The sequence below is a fragment of the Narcine bancroftii genome, chromosome 3 (assembly GCF_036971445.1).
Source record: "Narcine bancroftii isolate sNarBan1 chromosome 3, sNarBan1.hap1, whole genome shotgun sequence".
Lineage (NCBI taxonomy): Eukaryota > Metazoa > Chordata > Chondrichthyes > Torpediniformes > Narcinidae > Narcine > Narcine bancroftii.
This window is the reverse complement of record NC_091471.1, coordinates 12873490-12895491: the sequence shown is the minus strand read 5'-3', so window position 1 is coordinate 12895491 and position 22002 is coordinate 12873490. Positions and strand designations below refer to the sequence as shown.

The following is a 22002-nucleotide window of genomic DNA, read 5'->3' as shown; positions in this document are numbered from 1 at the left end:
TATATTCGTGTGTGTAGAATACCCCAAGCCAGTGCACCTCAAAGCTCAATTCTGGAAAGGCATTTCCAAGGTAAAAGTTTAAAAATTGGGTGATGACTCGTGGGCTTGAGATTGATGCGACACGCAGGGTTTAGTTAGTTGAGACATACAGGCTTTAAATGGTGAGACACGGACGCCTGAAGATGAAGTTAGCAGTTCCTGAAGTGGGTGAAAGAGACCGGGGGGGGGGGGGGGGGGGGGCGGCGGGGTGACAGAAGGTTGATTATTCACAACACCATGGGTTAAGGTGCTTCAGAGAAATGTCCTTTTTAGACGAGTGCCGTCTTCTGCAATTAAAACACCTTTCGCTGGTTAGTAGAATGAAGTATTTCTTCTGCAACTTTGAAAACCCCTTTCGTGGGTCAGTAGAAGTGGGCCCTCATTCCTCTGTAATCAAAAGGAGGAAATCTGACAATTCTGTTGATGGGTTCCTCAATCCCACAAAGGAGGTTGAAGGGATGTTTCTTTTGTGCTGCCTTCTTAAAATGGCCTCTCGAACAGAATGTGCACTGCTTTTCAGTCAGCTGGTCACGTGGTCTCTGCACCTGGGTTTTGGAGACATTGCCTTGCTTCTTTTCAAATGTATCTGTTTAGGAATGCGATGTCTTCAAAACTTGCTGTTAGTTTCACAATCTCTCCAACTCCTGCAGGCAGGTTGTTAAATCTGTTCTCTTAATGGGACAGTCCCACATAAATAAAATGAACTGAAAAATAGGGGGGAATGTCACATCTTCCACCGTCAAAAACAAATTGAGCAAAATTTTAACTGCAAGCCTCTACAGGTAGTCCCCAACTTCTGATCTATGTGAGTTGCATCCACCTGCACTTGTGACCAAATTTTAAAAATAATCTTTTATTAAAAGTACTGTGCAAGTACATATTTTGTATTAAAAGTACTGTACACAGTGTTCCCCGATCCTGGCATCAGCCCGAAGTCTCCACTCCCGGTTCCCATGGCAGTCCAAGGTCCCCACTTCCTATGGCAGCCCGAGGTTCATTTTTCCCAATGGCAGCCTGAGGTCCCCTTTGCCCTGGCAGTCTGAGGTCCCTATTCCCCCCCGATAGCCTGAGGTTCCCTTTTCCCACTGGCAGCCTGAGGTTCCCATTAAAGGTTCATTTGTTGGATGTTGCATTGAGTTCAGGCATGTGCGGTGAAGCAAATCTGGCTTATGACCAACCCGAGTTACAACCAATCCTTCGGTCCCCATAACAGTCGTAAGTCAGGGACTACCTGTATGTTTGAAATAATACATTACATGACATAATAAAGGCAAATATACAATTTTCACTAACACTGCAAACTTAAACTCTTGAGAGGCAATCAACAAAAATTTTTACAGAGCTTTCTGTAGCACTCAACTATTCCCAAAAATCTTCCAATGGCTTTCTTACCCATGGGAATGGCAAACTCGGAAATTGTCTGAACTGGACAGGTGCCAACTTGTCTTGACCAACTACATGACCGAGCTAAGTCACAGTAGCATGGCCAAATTCACTCTTCGCCAAATTAACAGTAAGATTGGCCTTTGAGAGTTTGTCAAATCTTTTTACTTGGGCCAATTCACAGATTTCCTGCAAATAATTTTTAAATTTCAAGACTTATCCTAGCAATTTTAATTGGACATCCTCATTAAACCATTGTTCTTTCAACAACCCTAAAGGTACTTTCTGTCCAAGCCCCAACTCAAAAATGCTAATGCCCAATGACTCTTGCACTGCAAACAAAAGCAAGTGGACACCCTCATTCCAGACCTTCACATGCTCCACACAATAGGTCCTCATCCTGGGATTGAGAGTTGAGTGGAACCTCTCCAAGACCCCATGTGACTTGGAGGATATTCAGGTGATGTGATCTAGTTAGCTCCCACTCTACAAGCTAACTGTGGAAACAATCCTGACATAGAATCGCTCCCCTGATTGGATGGAATCTCCTTAGGTAAAGCACACAGAGTGGGTAATGTTACAGGCCCAGAGGGCTCCAAAGCCCAGCAGCAATAGAAATTCACCAGAACAAATGGTTACTTAAACAAAAGTTACTTTTAATTTTCTTTAAACATAAAAAAATTAAACATTAACTTATTGCTATTAACTTAACTTAACGCAGCTTAACCCCCCCTTCTAATTCTAAGTGCAGGTGTATGTAATGCGTGTATAAGTTCAGAAAAGTTCATTGATTAACAGTCAAATCTCACTTCTCATTCCTCCAAGTTCACTGGTATCAGGCAATTCTTATACTGTGCACAGAATTTAACATTTATGAATCTTTACCAGGCTTTGGTGCTTGAAAGGTAAATGGTTACTGCTCAGCAAGGTTCTTGTCGGTTTTCAGAGAGAGATTTGTTGCTCGTTGGACATGCACAAACTGATTCCTTCTGATCAGCCATGTCAATATCTTGCCAATGAAACTTGCCCCATCTGGGTTTTCTGGATGATAACCTCTTTAATTCAGATCATCGGAGAATTCCTCTTCTGTTTCCCTTATTTCAGGCAAAATATTATACATCCAGCCATCTCCTCTTGTATGGACCACAAGGGCTTTGAACAGACTGAACTCAGAACTTACAACCCATCTTCAAAATGGACTTTCAAACAAGCTTCAAAAAGCCACTGCAGAAAACCAGCAGTCGCTCTCTCTCTCTCTCTCTCTGTCATACTCAGAGAAAAACCTATTTGACTCTCTCTGCTTGCAAAACCACGTGACCCTCTTAGAACAGCAAACTGCACTCAGACAGACTACGGCACCGGACCCAATCTTCCAAATCCGTTGCTTTCCAAAACAATAATCCATTCCTCCATAGCATGTCCAATTAACACCTACTTGTGAAGCCCTTCAGCAAAGTCATTTCCATTGTCTTTACAAAGGCACTGGGGGCCTGGACTATCTGGCTTGAGCAGAGCTCTGGCATTTTAAATGAGATCTGTGTTGTGAAGTGTTTGTATCTTTTTGTGATCTAACTAAAAAAAAACACAATTTATCTCCTTTAAAACATATCTATATACAATATAAAATGTAACATGAACCATCACAGTAGCTTTCTAAGAGTTATTGCATAGTCTTCAATTTAATATATTCAAGTGTCACTTCCGTAGTTTCCTCCTCAGAGAGACTCCTCTCTCACCTCATCATGGTCAGGATCTCTGTTTTTCCCCTCCACAAACTCTTTCTGGGACAATGACGAATCCTTACTCTCGAGTTTGCCACCAGATCTCACGCCCAAACTGTATAAGCCAAATATGTATTTGAATCTGTCTTGGTTTCCCCAATGACTGGCTGGACTGTCGCTTGTGGTGACACATCTTCCAATGAAACCAGACCCTCTAACCCAAAAGACAACTCCTTAATATTACCAACTGGTCTGGAACTCTCTTGGTTTCCAGGCTTTTCAACTTTTTGAATACAGGCAACTTGCGCTGCCTCCTTTTCTCTCTTTCACCTTAACGTGGGACAATTTTCTGCCACATGACCAGGCTTCATACAATAGACGCACAGGGGACCCAAAGCTTTTTCCTTTTTACGCTTGTTACCCCTAGCATTAACTCCCGCTATGTTTTCTAACTTACATAGACATTCCAAATTATCCCTTTGGAAGGTTTTACTTGGCATAATTTCAACTCTTTGGAAGGTTCCACTTGGCATGAACTTAACCCTGTTGGTTACAACATGCTCATCCATTACTTCAGCAGATTCCTGCCAAGTTTCCAATCCTTCCTCAAATCTCCTTTGTCTCCCTGTAGCTATAAGGCGCTCTAATCTAAGTTTTTTCCTCACTCAGTGCCTTTGTCTTTCACTTTCCTTCACTGCAAAAGCCTTTTCCTTTTCGCTTCCTCCCCTGCAAACCTGTTTTTCTACTTCTAGCTCAGCCTGCTTTTAAATTTCTCTTTGCCTCTCTGCAACCTCTAATCTAAGTTTTCCTAATTCTAGCTGCCTTTGTAATCAAAGATTTTCTAATTCATTTTCTTCTTTCTCTCTCTCTCTCTCTCTCTCTCTCTCTCTCTCTCTCTCTCTCTCCACTCTCTGCCTCCGCTAATTTATTTTTTTCAATTCTTACTCCTATCTAAGTTTTGTCTAATTCAATTTGTTCTCCTGGTGATCACTGCTCAAGGGATTCATTCTGGAGAAATTATTTTACCCCTTCCTTTCCAACTTTCCCTTCTCTTACATAATAGCAGCCTATAATTAACTGAATCACAGCCTTTCTCTTCACTGGTTTTACCACCGCAAGGTCCAACTTTTGTATGATAGTTAACAACTCACTTTTTCTTGCCCCCTACAAATCTACAAAGGTGGGCAATCCCAAAAACTTATTAATTTCCTCCTCTGCCATTATTCCACACACAAGCCTTTAATTTGGCTTAAAAATATTCTAATCAATAAAATTGACATTTAATCCATCACTCGGCTTCCAATTTGGTCTAATCCCGAATGAGCCCCCAATTTTGTAATGTACACGATGGCAGCAATAAAGATTAGCCCAGACGGTGTTATATTTAAAATAATATTTTTATTATTAATCAACAATTATAAAGCTTATTTTCTAATTTAACTAACTTATGTAAACTTAATTAAATTTACATACAATTATCTAACTTAAACTCTAACTATGTGTGAATATATTGGTGTGTGTGGTATACACCTCAAGGCTCAATTCTGAGAAGGTCAAAGTTCAGAAATTTGGTGATGATACGTGGGCTTGAGATTGCAACACGCAGACCTTAGATGGTTGAGACATGCCAGATTTAAATGGTTGAGACACATAGGCCTTAAGATGAAGTTAATAGTTCCTGAAGTGGGTGAAAGAGACCGGAGGTTACAGAATGTTGATTAATCACGAGACCTGGTTGAGGTGCTTCAGGGTAATGTCCTTTTTAGACAGTTAAAACCTCTTTCATGTGTCAGTAAAGAAGAGTGTAGTATTTCTTCTGCAACTTTAAAAACCCCTTTCGTGGGTCAGTTGAAATGGTTTCTCATTCCTCTGTAAGCAAATAGAGGAAATAGAGGTCAATTGGGTTCCTCAATCCCACAAAGGAGATCAAAGGGATGTTTCCCTTATGCTACCTTCTTAAAATGGCCTCTTGAACAGAATGTGTACTGCTTTTTCAGTCAGCAGGTCACATGGTCTCTACGCCTGGGATTTAGAGACACTGCTTTGCTTCTCTTCGAATGCATCCGTTTAGGAATCTGATATCGTCAAAACTTGCTGCTATACAGTCATTTCACATCCTGCAAGCAGGTTGTTAAATCTGTTCTCTTAAAGGGACAGTCCCACACCAACAAAATGAACTGGAAAATGGGGGTAACATCACAGTACACTGCATCCAGTTCTGGTCACCTCTTTACAGGAAGTGTGGAGGCTATAGGGAGGGTGCAGAGGAGATTTACCAGGAACTTGCTGGGATTGGAAAATAAATCAAGAGGCAAGGTTAGCGGCAGAAAGTTTAGGAGTGACAATGGGGGTAAACTTTTGGCACAGTGAGTTGCAGGTGCTGGCAATGCATTGCAAGGGGTGGTGCTGGAGGCTGGAATTATAGGGGCATTTAAGAGATTCTTGGACAGCCACATGGACCAGAGAAAAATAGAGAGTTATGAGGTCAGGATGATTTAGTTTTTTTTTCAGTGGTGGGGTTGATATATGTAGGTTGTGGGCCGAAGGGCCTGTGCTATGCTGTAATATTTTATGTTCTGTGAATGAAAAACAGAGCCACACCCATTAATACAAGGATGCCCTTGCAACAGGTGAGTGAAAACAGGAAGGTAGTTTGGAAGCATTTGCGACCTCTCAGCTCAGAACATTACGCAACACCTTGAGCTCAATGCAGAGCCCCAGGAGGGAGTGAAAGACCAGATCCCAGACATCCCTCGAGCCTTTAGTGGTAGACATCATCCACAATCTGTCCTGTCCAACCACATCGAAGTGTAAGGCCCAAAAACTTCCTCTATTTCCTCAGACGCAGAAGGAAATTCAGCATGGCCCTTGCCAATTTATACAGGTGCGCCACAGAAAGTATCCTGTCCGGATGCATAACAACGATGGGCAGAATCTACTCTCTCTAAGAAATTGCAGAGTGTTGTGAACACAGCTCAGAGCATCACACAAACCCACCTTCCCTCCATCAACTTTGACAACACCTCCCGCTGCCTCTGGAAACCAGCCAAACTAATATCCCACTCTGGTCTCTTTTCCCCTGTCCCATCAGTCAGATGCCTACAGATTCTTGGAACACTTTCTTTCTGGCTGTTATCACAGTCCATGAGTAGAAGACAATGTTTCCCTACTTAACTGTGGTGTTATGATGTGGTCGACTTATTTGGATAGCACACAAAACAAAGCTTTTCACTGTTTCTCAGTGCACGTGACAATTCAGAATTCAGATCTGGCAAGATTTGGACACACATCATCAAAATCAGGAGCTGGGTGGAGTATGTCGATCCTGATCGAACTAGCCAGCCAAACAGATGCATTGTCCTGAAGTGGCAATACATTTGGTTCACATCTCCTTTGTTGCGTGCGATAATGGCCGATCTACCTGAGGAGCACTTTCCTGCCCTGTCCCCATTTCTCTTAATTTCATTAATGTCCAGAAATTTCCTGTCCATTTCTGTTTTGAGTGCCCAGTCCACAGTCTCCCAGGAGAGTGAATTTCAAATATTCACCATTCCTCAAGGGAAGGAGCATCACCATCCTGTTTGAGTCTGGATCTAGATTCTTAGCCAAAGGAAATCACCTCCTTACATTTTCCCTGTCAAGTTCGAGGAGAATTCTGTGTGATGCACATTCCTGCACTCCAGTGCTTGCTTGACTGCAATATTTTATTCTTGCTTTTCTGCAGGACACTATACAACTGCTCTCCTATCAGTTAAAATGTAACCTTAGCTTTCTCTCTCTCTCTCCCTCTCTCTCTTCTCCTCTCCATCCTCCCTTGCTTCCTGCTTTCTGCTCTCTCACCTCCTCCCTCTCACCTATTTTTGTTTCCCTTCTCCTCTCTCCTTTCGTCCCCTCCCTCATCATAGCTCCAATTATTTCTCCTCCCTCCCTCTCTCTCTCATTACTTCTCCCTCTCTATTCCCTCCCTCCTCACTGTCTTCTCTCTCCTCCTTCTCTCCCTCTTTCCCTTCTCCCCCATCCTTCCACTCCACTATCTCCAGCGTATGTCCCCTCCCTCCTTCCTGTGTGTAGTTCGACTGAGAGCACTCAAGACTAGAGAGAGTATCACATGCTTTTATTCAATAAAATGGTCGGTGGACTGAACTGGGATTTTGGCGGGGGTCCAGGGATTATATCGGGATATGAGGTGGGGTGGGGGGAGGGGGGGGGCTGAATCAGTCCTCAGAGCATCGCACCAGTAGTGAATTCCCAATTCACTGCACTGTGTATTCTCCCTCCTTCTCCTCTCCCTCCCCTCTTTCCCCTCTCCCTCCCCCACTCTTCTCCCCTCCCTTTCCGCTCTCCCAACTCACCCCTCTCTTTTTCGCTCACTCACACTCAACCACACGCACTGTGGCTGATAACAATTTCACAGCCGGGTTGCCTTCTGGCTCCTCAGGTTCCAGGAAGCCTTGGCAATCTTCCCTCCCTGTGGTACAAACTGGAACTGACATTGACCTGCCTTAGGTTTCTTCAGAGGGTAATCTGTCAGCCCCTGGTGTCATCCCAGCAGCTCAGGCAATTGCCATGTGCAGTGGAGATGTCTCCCCAAGTTAACTGTTTTTCAAGCTTTCTTTTGCTCTTCCCTACAGAGTCACAGCGGAAAATGATTTTCTCCACACTTTAATCCATAAGGTTGGAGCAACCAAAGACATAAACCACAAAGGACAAGGTAAAGTATTCTTTTCTAATTCCCTCCACACTTGAATGTAGCAAAACCATCATTTTTTCCACATGGGGTTGTGTAGCCACTTACCTGCTGTTGACCTATATTTCCACTTAACAAACAGCTCTCTTTCCCTTCCTCCACCTATTCCAATCCCCTTCCCCTTCACACACTCTCTGTTATCTTCCTGAACACAGAACTTGAAACAGTACAGCACAGGAACAGGTACTTCAGCCTAGGTGTCTGTACCAAACATGGTGCCCAATTTAATCAAAACATTGCTGCTGTCCAACCATAAGAGGTGAATATGTTCTGTCTAATACTACTCTCTAACTTCCATGAGCATGCCATTTAGGTAGTCAAGGTTCCTTGGAATCGGTGCTTCATGTCTTCCTGAATGAGCCTATCATGTGGGACCATGACAAGTGCTTTTACTGTCCATCTAAAGACTCCTAAACACCACTATTGTACCTGCTTCCAACTCCTGGTAACATGTGGTAAGGAAGCCTTCAAGGTTCCAGGTTCATTTTATTTTCATGTAATAATACATTAAAAATGTAATATACAAGATATACTTCAACATTAATCTTCCATAAGGCAAACAAAGAGTCACTATGAACATCGCCCGACATCCCTAACTATAAGAGAAGAAAAAGAAATAGCCTTTCAGAGACACTGAGTATCCGTGGATTTGCCTAACCTCCGATACAATCAGGAGGCACTCAGCAGCTGAAGCCCTTTTTGCCCTCAGCACCCTCTTGAATCTTGGACCAATACCTGATTTCCACGAGCGAGCCTCCCACAGACACGTGGGTTCTTCAACCACAAGCCGTCAGCAGCCCGCAGCCTGCTCAGGCCCTTCAATTGCCAGTCAAATGGAACGTGAGCATTTACTTTTGAGAAGGAATTTTTTTTGAGGGGGGGATAGAATATAAAAACAGAGGTGTAATGTTGAGGTTTTTTATGGTTGAACAGAGTATTGTGATCAATCTTGATTAGGAATGGCATTGGAGAGGGTCCAGAGGAGGCTCACTGGAATGATCCCTGGAATGAAAGGGTTTTCATATGAGGAGGGTTTGAGGTCTCTGGGACTGTACTCACTGGAGTTTAGAAGAATGAGGAGGCTCACATTGAAATCTCTCAGATACTAAAAGGACTGGATAGAGTGGATGTGGAGAGGTGAATATGTTCTGTCTAATACTACTCTCTAACTTCCATGAGCATGCCATTTAGGTAGTCAAGGTTCCTTGGAATCGGTGCTTCATGTCTTCCTGAATGAGCCTATCATGTGGGACCATGACAAGTGCTTTTACTAAAATCCACTTAACCAGTTATCAGTACTGGCCAATTGTAGAGAAGTATTTTGCAGACATGATCTGTGAGCAGCGTCAAAACTTGGGGTAATCTTATACAGCGAGTATAGCTCAAAACCTACATTTTAAGTGGAAATTCTGGGGGCTCATCCTCTACATGAATTGACTTAAACACTGGCATATTCAGCAGTTGCCTTGCAGATGATTACCTTGTGAAATGCAAAATGTTATTTTTAACATGTTTCTTGGCCTCTGCAATGGTACATATGGACCAAAGGGGGTCTTCGATGAGAGGGCAGCTGCATTAGCACTGACCGCAAAGTGCTGCCAGCAAAGATCTTGGCATCTCTCTGGTTAATTTCAAGTTCAATTTCCCTCAAATATTAGCTGCAGGGCACCTCCAGCATGCACTGATATTACTTGGAAGGGAAGCAGCCAATTGCACTTTGCAACTGCACAGCCCAAGAAGGCAGTCAGATTTGTAATCAACATTTTTGCAGGAGTTTACTACTGGGGCATAAAATGCTATCAATGAAACAACTGAATCAAACTTTTAAAAGATATCTTTAATTTTAGAAAGCTGTGCAATTATTTTTTTTAAGGTGCGCAAGTTTTACGTTTATTGTTAAGGTACAGTGAAAAAGGTTCTTTTGAGGGCAATCCAGCTGGTCAAACCATATGTAGTACAGTGATAATTACTCAGTGCAGTGTCACAGAGGTGCAGAGAGAGATCAGTGAGAACAGAGCGAGGGCAGCATTAGTTTACTGGTGTGAGGTTTGGTCAGGAGACTGATGCCGCGATAATTAGGCGCATGAGTGGGGATCTCATTGAAACATTTTGAATGTTGAAAGGCATGGACAGAGTAGATGTGAGAAAGATTGGTTCCCCGTGGTGGGAGAGCCTAGGACAAGAGGGCACAATTTCAGGATTGAAGGCTGTCTGCTTAGAACAGAGATGCAGAGGAATTTCTTCAGCTAGAGGGTGGTAAATCTGTGAAATTTGTTGCCATAGATGGTTGTGGAGGCCAAAGCATTGTTTTTTTTAAGACAGAGATTGATAGGTTCTTGATTAGACCACCCAAGCATTAAAGGTTATGGGGAGAAGGCCGGGCAGTGGGGCTGAGTGGGAGAATAGATCAGCTCATGATTAAATGGTGGGGTAGATTCGAGGGGCAGAATAGCCTATTACTGCTGCTATATTTTATGGTCTAAATCAATGGTTCTCAATCTTTTTCTTTCCACTCACAAAAAATTTGAAAATCACAATTTTAATCATCCCTAATTGACTCGTTATGTGCACGGTTTCATAACTCCAAAGGAAATGGGCCAAAGATCATTTTTCTCAAGCAAAGTATTTCAGTAACAATTGGGTCTAGAGCAGCCATTCGCAACCTTCCCTTCCCACTCACATCCCACCTTAAGCAATCCCTAACTAATCACAGAGCACTGATGGCATAGGGATTACTTAAAGTGGGATGTGAGTGGAGCGCAAAAGGTTGAAAACCACTGGTCTAAATAAACTGCTCTTGGAGATCAGAAAATCTGCAGGAAGAAGTGAATGCAGCTCAGAACGCAATACAAATTTTCCTTTCCTCCGTCTACATCTCCAGTTGCAGCTGACAGACTGAAGCAAACCATCATACCCCAGACATACTTTGTTCTCCTTCCTCCCATCAGGTGATAGCTTAAGAGTGAACACACCTGCAGACTTAACGAAAGTTACTTCCCTGCAGCCGTCAGGATCCTGAATGAACCCCCAGAACAATGCTCTCGTGCTGCACTTGCTTGACGTTTCCTTCAATGCAGACTGACACTCTGTCCTTGTGCTCTTTGTAAGGCTATGCAAAAGTTAGAGATAACCTGTTAGTCTGCTCGCAGAAGAACCCTTCTCGCTGTACTAGGTGTAATATGACAGATAAACACAAAACTTGTAACCGCTCAGTATCGCACAGCCAGGTAACCAATAGGAGCAAACCCGGGAAGTCAAGGAGCCTCAAGCTCATTGCTTTATCAGATTAACACGCCCCTGATCTTGGAGAAAGCCTGCTTCCTGATCTAAATGTGTGTGCAGCATAGATTCAGAAAATGGTTCAGCTTAAATGGGGAGGGACAAATGGCCAATTTTGTTTGCTGTACAACTCTGTTCAAATTTGTCTCTGTGCAAAAGAGTTTCTACTTGAAGAGAAACTGAAGAAGATTGTCCTTTGTCTATTGGTGTTTAGAAGCATGAAAGGTGACGTCTGAGATGTGGAAGATTCTGAGAACTGATTGACGGTGTCGATGCCAATATAATAGAGGTCATAATATTGTAGAGCTCTATTTTAATAGAAGTCTACAATATACTGAAAGGCACGGATAGGCCTTGGACAGACCACACCTTTTTCTCGAGGTGACAGTAGCAAATACCAGAGGACATGTGCATTAGCTGAGGAGTGGAAAGTTCAGGGGAGATATCATAGACATAGAACATTACAGCACAGTGCAGGCCCTTCTGTCCACAATGTTGTGCCAACCTATATAAACCTACTGAACAACCTCAGCCTTCTTTAACGCACACCCATAACCCTCTATTTTTCTTGCATCCATGTGCCTGTCAAAGCATCTTCTAAATGTCCCTATTGAACCAGCCTTCAGTCAGGGGTAAATCTATTTGTGCATACAACAGGGTCAGTGAAAAGACTCTTTCATAAGTCCATGGATCCAAGAAAAATAGAGGGTTATGGGTGTGAGGTAGGGAAGGATTAGATCAGTGGTTGAGTAAGATTTTATAGGACAGCACAGCATTGTGGGCTGAAGGGCCTGTACTGTGCTGTAATGTTCTATGAAAATCACTATCTATGGCTAAAGAATGAGTAGTCAAGGGAAATTTCGGACTGATAAGACATTCTTTCCCACCAATGGCTGTAAACCATGGCCACTCTCAAGCCCCAAAGCAATTGAATGCTCACTTACTGAATTACAGGGCAAGCATTTCAGACAGCTAAACAAGATGCTGGGGTTAGAATGCAATACAAAAATGTGCTGGAGAAGCTTAGCAGGTCACACAGTATCCATAGAGGCATTTCTTACAGAGCATCCTGGCCTGAAACATTGGTGACCCTTCATTTCCTGTGCATGCTGTGTGACCTGCTGGATTTCTCCAGCACACTTGCATTTCAGTCCCCAAGTCATAGTTGGCCGTGAAACGATTGTCGGTAAATGGGATTGTAGAATCACATGGACACATTGTGCCAAAGGGCCTGATTGTCTGACTCAAATGTATTTATTCATCATTTCAGAATGAAGGAATTTGGAACATGCTGTGGGTATGAGAATTGGGAAGGAAAGCTGATTGGGTGGCTACCACACTGGCTTAGCTCGTGAGGCTTCAGGAATGTGTTACCAGTCAGACCTCTGATGCCGTCTGTGTGGGATTTGCACGTTCTCCTTGTGACCTGTGTGCTTTTACCTTAGGTGCTCTAGTTAGCTCCCACATCCCATTGTTTGGCATTTTAAATTGCCATTTTAAATTGTTCTAAGGTTGTGGACGAGCAGGCAAAATTGATGGGAAATTGGTTAGAGAATTCTATTGCTCTGTGATTTGGTATGGACGAGAGGGACCAAATGGCTTCCTCTTTTGTGGTGTGATATCCACCAAGATACTGATAGCTGGAGTTATGTGACATGAACCTGCAGACTTGCTCCTTCTTTATGTCATTCCTTTCTTGTCTCAAGTTCATCTTAGAGTCCTTTATAGCCAGGAGAGAGTAAGTTCCTTGGAGTCCGCAAAACTAGTCACCTACCGTGGTCATTTCCTCACTTTCAGGAAGGGGCAACAGTGACTGCGCTTCCTGAGAAGCCTGTAGCGGGCGAGGCTACCGGCCACCATTCTGTCGCCCTTCTACACGAGGCTCTATCGAGAGTGACCTGTCTGGCTGCATCATGGCATGGTTGCTGTAGAGAAATGGATTAGAGGTCAATGTGATCTGCTGGGATCGTTGTCAGAAAAGGGTGCACAAAATCATTGAGGAGCCCTTCTACCCTGCCCACAGCATCTTTCAGCTGCTCCCATTGGGGAAGAGATACAGGGGTATCAGAGCCAGCACCGCCAGGCTGAGGAACAGCTTCTTCCCACGGGCAGTGAGAATCCTGAATGCCCAAAGGAACTGCTCACACTGACCTTCCGAGACCCTCATACAGTATAACTCCTTTTATCCGAAATGGTCGGGTCCGGGCCTAAGTTGGATAAATGTTTTTTTTTACAGAGAACTGGTATTTTTTTAAAAAAGAGCCCAGTTGCAACAGGAAATAATTTGCAACAGTGTTTAAACAACAAATAACAAGGGAAGGCTTCTTAAGCATTAAAATAATGTTTAATTCCCCCAAAAAAATGCTGTCCACTGCCGATCACTCTGAGACCACCCAACCGCCACTGCCGATCCCAGACATGAATCCCCCCCCATGCTTCCGCTGATCCCCAGGGAAGCTTCCTAAACAGGTGGAGCACTCACTGGTGAGTCAGCGGGTTCCTGTCTCCCCGGTCACCAGAGCTCCCGACGCCGGAGTCCCGACTCCAAATCCTCCCACCGGCCTGCTGCACTTGCACACGGGGAAGTAGGCCAAGGGGAGGATTCGGAGTCAGTGCCCGGTCTGCCGAGGAGGGTGAGAGGGAATAGGATAGGAGGGAAGGCCACTGATCCTGAGCTCCTGTTCCCGCCGGGGAGGCCACCCTCCTTGATAATGCCAGGGCAAGGGATTCTTCCGATCACTTGTGACTGGGAGCCATCGGCGCCAAGTTTGAGAGGGAGAGTTGGCAAGAAAAGGTGAAGGTAAAAATAAGAAATGGAAGGAGAGAGGGGAGGAAGTTACCTGAAACGAGGAAAGTCATTCTAAGTTTGAGAGAGAGAGTTGGCAAGAAAAGGTGAAGGTAAAAATAAGAAATGGAAAGAGAGAGGGGAGGAAGTTACCTGAAACGAGGACAGTCATTCTAAGTTCATGTCAGGTGAATACTTTTTTCAACTTGTGAGGTCAGTTCAGCTCCGAAAAAAAAATTGATAAATGAGGATTTCTGATTTGTTTCTGATATCCTCGTTTATCTGAATTTTTTTTTAATTGGAAAAATGAGGACTTCGGAGAATCAGATTTTTGACAATCGGAGTTGTACTGTATTTGCAAAGCAATATTAATTTAATTGTACATATGAATAATTTTGTGTGTGGGGGCGTGGGGTGGGGGGGAACCGGAGAAGGCTGTTTCGTCGGGTTGTACTTGTACAATCAGATGAGAATAAACTTGGCTTGAAAGTGCAATAACTGGAGGAAGGTGAAATTAACAGCAGCGAGGTCCTGAAATGAGGCAATAATTGGCATCACTAGCTTTAGTAATGAATAAATATCAGCCTGAGATATTTTTCTCTCCCTCTGCTTTGAATCTGTGCCATTGGGATCATTTGCAACTATCTCAAAAGTGCAGGCTTCCCCCCAGGGTACGGAAGGCCTGATCTGTGGAAATCTGTTGACGCTAATTCGTCCATGCATTTTCAATGACTTTTTCAAGATGGTTATAATTTATAATAATAAATTGTTTCATGGAATTCATGAGCAAACTCCATATAATATACATTCCATTAGTTTAATTATGGGTAGTGTTGAGATGAACATTGAAGATATTGGGTGAAATTAGAGAATTTGTATGATGTGGGCAGCTGTTGAAAACAGACAGGCCTGGGATAGGGCGTGGCAACGGAACCTTAGCATGACCTGGGGGAAACTTCAGTCTCTAAAGCTTGTTCAACAGTCAAGATTCTTTTATTGTCTTGTAGAAAAACAGATGTAATATGACACAAAATTGCACTTTGTCTGCTGTAAGGCAGAAATTGCGTGGCGCCCCTTACATTCGGAGGAAGAGAAGCAAAATAGTGTTCCGTCAGAATCACTGAGTGTCCGAGGATTCGCCTCCAGTGTTCCCGTGGCCTCTGCTACCACTCAGATGTAAGCCTGAACCATCGGCAACCCAAGCTCCAGATCCGCACGTCCGATATAATCCAGAGACTTCCAGTGTCGGAAGCGTCTCGGGGGCCCCTCACGCCCTCGACACCCTCTCGCGTCCCCATTTCGATACCCGGGTCCCCTTTCCGCTAGTCTCGAGCCAGTGTCCGGCAGTCCCCACCTGGTGTGAGTCCTTTTTACTGCAAGTCATTAAGAGCCACTGCTTGCATGGGTTTCACGCCTCAGGTCACCAACAGCCCCGCTGCCTGTGTGTTCTTGAACCAAACTGATGCTCACTGATCCACCAGCGTGATGACTGTCCCTTTGGGTCAACTCCTCAGCTTCTCCTTCTCAGACAGCGGGGTACTCTTCCTGTTTGCTGGTGCCCTGCAGCAGTTCTCTGCTTCCTTGGGGTCTGTAAACGGGGGGTAGTCTCCCCATTTTAAGGTGCCCTGCGCTCATCTTCTGCTTCCCATTGAGGTCTCTGCCAGTTGTGTGAATTGTATTACTGCCGACAATGCAGAACTTTGTTTTCAGAACTGCCCTCGCACGCCATGCTGGACTTTGTGTCCAAGTCCCCACTGTCGTAGTCATACAGTAGGGAAACGTCTCCACAGGGCCAGGTCCCCCCCACTCCCTTCACCTTATAGTGACAACCTCATGAGTGTCCCACTGCAGACAACAAACAGTCACCTTATCTATGCCCCCTCATGATTAAATAGATCCCGCTAAAGAAAGACCTAAATTTACCACTCTCTCATGATAACTTAACTTCCCTTATAGTGGCAACAACATTGTAAACCATTGCCAAGGGTTGTGGTGGAGGCTGAAACATTGATGGTGGGGGGGGGGGGGGGGGTGGATTTAAGAGTCTCTGAGACAGGCAAATGGATGAAAGAAAAATAAAGGGTGATGAGGTAGGGAAGGTTCATATTTTTTAGGTTCATGGTCCTGCACTGCGGGATGACGTCTGACTGCACGTACGTCCATGGTCAGGATGTGACGGACGTACGATCTGTCAGGGTAAGTGCCAAAATCTGGGTCAATCGTATGGTTCAAAAGGAACTTAGACAGGAGCATGGAAAGGGTAGGCTTCGAGGTAAATTGGTAGAACGCTGGCCCCTGGAGCTGGCTAGTCGGCGTATACAAGCAGGACTGCCAAACAATATAGTTCCGTGCGGCAATGGCGGGTGAAGCGTGATCAGGGCAGCAGTAATGGGAATTGCTGTATTAAAAAAATTCTTCAATTACCTGAAGATCTTGTGTGAAGAGGAAGCTTTGTGAGGTGGTGAATGCAGAAAAGAAAATCAACGTCTGATAACAGGGAAATTAAAGTCCTGAGGCACAAATTATACACGATTTGACTTCGGAAGGAAGGAGCTGAACTGGGATTGTCCGAGGCCAAGGACTAGATTCAGAGCCAGGTACATTAGCTGAAATACAGTACTGTATTAGTACAGTATCTTGGCTCTTTAGTCAATACAGATACATTACAGTATCCCACATAGCTTTGCTAAGTAAATAGGGTGCTCGCACATATATATATATAGGTGTATATAGGTTTGCATCACATCGTGGGCTGAAGGGCCTGCACTGTGCTGTAATGTTCCACATTCTCTGAACTTGTGACTTTTGGACTCAAAGGCAAAGGTGACAAAAGCTGAACCAAGTTCTGAGTTTATCAGAGTAGAATCGGGAGTGAAGTGAGAGTCAGTATAAAGTTAAGAAAGAGAGTATACAATCAGACTAAGCCCTGAATCTGACCGTCAATGTCTCAACCAAATCCCACAACCCCAGCTGTCCCAAATCTCAGAAGTAGGGTCGAAGCAGACAGCTGAATGAGGCGAGGAAACCAAGATTTAGACAAAGGTAGGGTAATTATATTGCCGCAACATGGAACTTTGGTCAGGCTGCACTGGGCATATTGCATGCCCCATTACAGGAAGGATGTGGAGGCTTTGGAAAAGGTTTACGAGGATTTTGCCTGGTTTAGAGGGTTTGGGCTATGGGGAGAGATGAATCAAACTTGTTTTCTCTGGAGTGTGGGAGGCTGAGGTTGATAGGAGTTTGTAAAGTCATGACATGTAGCGAAAGAGTGGACGGTGGGAATCATTTCTTTTAATTTTAAAAATTTAGCATGGTAACAGGCCCTTCCAGCCCACAAACTCATGCTGCCCAAATAGAGTATTATAGTATAATGTATATGTTAACTATATACTGTAACTATAGTACACAGATCTTATAGTACAAGACCTGCACGGTTTGCGAGGTGGGGGGAAACCGGAGGTCCCGGAGTAAACCCACACAGACACAGGGAGAATAGACAAAGTCCTTACTGACAGAGCCAGATTGCTGCTGCTACGATAGCGTGGCCCTGACTGCTAAACTAACCGTACCACCCAGAACTAAAGCGCCACACATTAGTGGATATGCATTTTAGGTGAGAAGGCAAATTTCTACACAGAGAGTGGTTGGTACAGACTGCCCAAAGTTGTGGTGGAAGCAGATACAATTGTAGCAATGAAGTCTTCAACATAGATGGATAGAACCATAGACTTCAAAACAGAAACAGGTCATTCGGCCCATCTAAATTATTATTCTGTCTAGTCCATTGACCTGCACATGGACCATAGCCCTGTGTTGGACTGCTGTATCCCTGATTACCTGGTTCTGTCCCATCCTATGACTGTACCTGTGGCCCCTCCCTCTTTTGACCTTGTATAAACCCTCTAACACCTTGACCCTTCCCCAGAAAGCTCGGGTCATGGCACAGGATAACGTCCTTGTCCATTGTGAATAAAAGCCTGTAGATCAATGACTCAGACTCAGCCTCTCGAGTTATTTACCGCATCAATTTTATTCACAATTTTTTTATTTTCATCGCTAATAATGGATCATCTCCTGAAACCCCACAAGCTGGAGATTGACCCTAAGTCGCCAGATGCCTCAGACAGCTTCGAACTCTGGCCACACTGTTTCAAGGTCTTCCTCCAAAACTCAGTCAGCATCATGGCCACCGACGCATACAGACTTCATCTTCTCTTCTCCTGGGTCGGACCCCAAGTGTTCTCAATAATCATGGACGCCACTTCATACGTGGAAGCATTGGATGTACTCAAGGAGTAATACGGGGGAAAGTTAATGATGTATATGCCAGACATATGCTGACCACCCACAGACAGCGACCAGGTGAATTGGGCAATGAGTTCCTCCAGGCCTTGTGGGGACTTGCATGGGAGTGCAATTTCCAGGCAGTATCAGCCGCCAAAAATACCGAGGACATGATCCGGGACACCTATGTTGCAGGCATCAGGTCTGACTACATGTGTTAGCAGTTACTCGAGTAGAGTAAGTTAGACTTAAAAGGAGTGAATGATCTTGCAAAGTCACTGAAGATTCCCCTTCGCAACGCAGAAGTGTACTCTGTGAACGGGCCCACATGGGGGGTCACTATCCTGGGATGTGGGTCTGCAGGCAACCGGTCCACAACTATGCCCGATTAAAAAGCCCACCACAGCTGCTGTCTCCCAGGAGCACCTGAAGTGCTACTTCTGTGGCCAGGAAAAACACCCCCAAAAACGCTGCCCACGAGAGACGCGACGTGCTCCAAGTGCAGGAAGAGGGGCCACTACGCAAGAGTATACGGACTTCAGTCCTTCAGTTCCAGCGCTGCCCTGTGCGCAGCATGATGGCTGCCATCTTAGATGCAGACATCTTCCGGGGACGACGAAGCCGCAACATGGAGACTGCCATCTTGGATGCCACTGACTTCTAAGGAGACCCATGCCGCCATCATGCCCCGAGGCAGTGACTCAGTGTGGGTCAGACCACGGACTGACCCTGACCTCAGTGGGTGCTGGACCAGAACAGCCCTCATCAACTCGCCCGCTCCATGATGGACAACTTCATCAACTACCAGGGGACTAAATGCTTTTTTGATAGCAGGAGCACTGAGAGCTTTATTCATCCTGACACAGTCCAACACTAATCCCTTGAGGCTAAACCAGTCGCCTACAAAATCACCCTAGCCTCAAAATCTCACTTTGCACAAATCCACAGCTACACTACGGTGATGCTGACCGTGCGGGTCACGACATACAGAGACTTTAACTCCTAATTATGCCGGTACTGTTGGGGTAGACTTCCAGTGCCACTTTTTAAAAAAAATTATTTCACTTTTCAAATCACACACACAAAAAAACATGAAATTACTATAACCCCTCCCCTTCCCATAACATAAAAAAACCCACTAAAATCCCCAAAAAATCCTCCAATCCCCCTCCCCCCAAAAAGCTTACAGCAAAAACCAATATTCTCTGATTAGTGTGCCAAACTTATTACAGTTAAGTAATTTCTTTGGCCATACATTTCAAATATAATCCCCACATATAAATAAAAAAATAAATACCATTTTTCCCATTATATGTTAATTTTTCTAAATACCAACAAGACTGTAATTTATTTTGCCATCTTCGCAAATTTAATTGTACATCATTCTTCCATGTAACCACTATGCATTTTCTTGCTACTGCAAATGCTAACTTTAAAAAAGCTAAATATAGTTTAGCATTCTTAAATCAACAAATGGAACCTTATCATAATCTAATAAACATAACTTTGGATCCAATCGAATATCCATTTTAAACAAATTCATGATAATTTTTATTTACAACTACTCCTAAATATTTAATTTTATTTGACCATCTTAACTTAGTAATTTGTCTACAGTCTTTGAAATTTTCCTCCGCTATTGGTAAAATCTCACTCTTTTCCCAATTAACCTTGTATCCCGATAATTTTCCATATTTATTCAATAAATCCTGTTATGAGTTTAATGAAACCTTTGGATTAGTTATATCAAAATGTCATCTGCAAATAGACTAATTTTATATTCATTTTCCTTCACTGTAATTCCCCTAATACTGAAATCTTCTCGAACTGCCTGAGCTAAAGGTTTAATTACTAAAGCAAATAAAACAGTTGAAAGAGGGCAGCCTTGTCTTGCAGAACGAGACAAATTAAAAGATTTTGAAATCTGACCATTCATTAACACCCTTGCTGTAGGTCCCGCATACAAGGCCTTAACCCAACCTCTAAAAAATGGGCCAAAATTAAATGTTTCCAAAGCTTTAAACAAAAATTTCCACTCAACACAATCAAATGCCTTCTCAGCATCTAAAGATACAACCATGGGTTAATTATTTTGTTGTTTTGGTACATTAATTAATGAAATCAACTTAACTATATTGTCTGCTGAATACCTTCTTCTTTGGTTTGGCTTCTCAGACGAAGATTTATGGAGGGGTAAATGTCCATGTCAACTGCAGGCTTGTTTGCGGCTGACAAGTCCGATGCGGGACAGGCAGACACGGTTGCAGCGGTTGCAGGGGAAAATTGGTTGGTTGGGGTTGGGTGTTGGGTTTTTCCTCCTTTGCCTTTTGTCAGTGAGGTGGGCTCTGCGGTCTTCTTCATAGGAGGTTGCTGCTCGCCGAACTGTGAGGCGCCAAGGTGCACGGTTTGAGGCGATATCAGCCCACTGGCGGTGGTCAATGTGGCAGGCACCAAGAGATTTCTTTAAGCAGTCCTTGTACCTCTTCTTTGGTGCACCTCTGTCACGGTGACCAGTGGAGAGCTCGCCATATAACACGATCTTACAAAATCTACCTGATCCATATGAACCAATTTTGGTAAATAATTCGCTAACCTATTAGCCAAAACTTTTGTCACTAATTTATAATCAATATTTAATAATGATATTGGTCTGTATGATGATACTTTTAATGGGTCTCTATCTTTTTTTGTTAAATATATGAGAGATCAAATTAGTTATTTACAAGTGAATCAAAATTCAGTTCAAAGTAAGTTTGTTTTGCAGGATGCTTTAAAAGCTTATTTGAGAGGATTAATTATTAGTTATACCACAAAGATTAAAACAAAGGGTATCAATCAGAAAGTTCAAATTTGGCGAAAGAAATTGAAAGTTTGGACAAAAATTCCAGTGCCACTTTATGAGTGTCACTATGCAATATGACGTCCCTCTCCCACCCCTAACATTCGGCAACCCACAGTTCCTTAACCAGCTGTTGTGTTCCCCCATTCCCTGCTGGCCCAACCAATGTGAGGTCTCTCTAACCTCTGCATCAACCGCTTGCTGCTGTTCGCCAACCTCACGCCCAACTGTAAGCCAGTCACCACAAAAAGCAGGCGATACAGTGAGGAGGACAGGGTGTTTATAAAGATGGAGGTACGACGACTCCTGGGTGATAGGATTATCGAGGTCAAGGGCAGGTATAAACGCAGAATTGTGATCGACTATAGCCAAACCATTAATTGCTACACACAGCTGGATGCATACACCCTCCTTCACATTGCGGATATGGTTAATCAAATCACCCAGCATCGTGCGTTCTCAATGATAAACCTGAAATCCGCCTAACACTAACTTCCCATCCGTCCTGAGGATTGCCAGTACACAACTTTCGAGGCAGACGACCATTTCTACCACTTCCTCAGGGACCCCTTCGGCGTCACCAATGGCTTTTCCATCTTCCAACGAAAGATGGACTGGGTGGTAGGCCAAAATGACCTGCCAGCCACTTTCCCATATCTGGATAATGTTGTGATCTATGGCCACGACCTGCAAGACCATGACGTGAACCGCAACAAAATTCCTCAGCACTGCTAAACACCTGAAACTGACTTACAATAAGGATAAGTGTGTTTTCCACACTACCTGACTGGTGATCTTTGGCTGTATCGTAGAGAATGGGGTCATTGGCCCTGACCCCGACCACATGCGGCCTCTGCTAGACCTTCCTTCCCCACAGCCTCAAGGCCCTGAAAAAGTGCCTGGGATTCTTTTCTTATTACACCCA

At 44.0% G+C, this 22002-nt stretch overlaps 1 protein-coding gene across 1 annotated transcript in view; it reads left to right on the top strand.

Moving 5' to 3' along the window:
* LOC138756974 (dedicator of cytokinesis protein 2-like) overlaps positions 1 to 22002 on the top strand; it is a 1510503-nt gene that overhangs the window by 334009 nt on the left and 1154492 nt on the right. Inside the window, 1 exon segment of the mRNA XM_069923500.1 lies at positions 7775 to 7854. Within this exon segment, the coding sequence (XP_069779601.1) occupies positions 7775 to 7854 (80 nt within the window).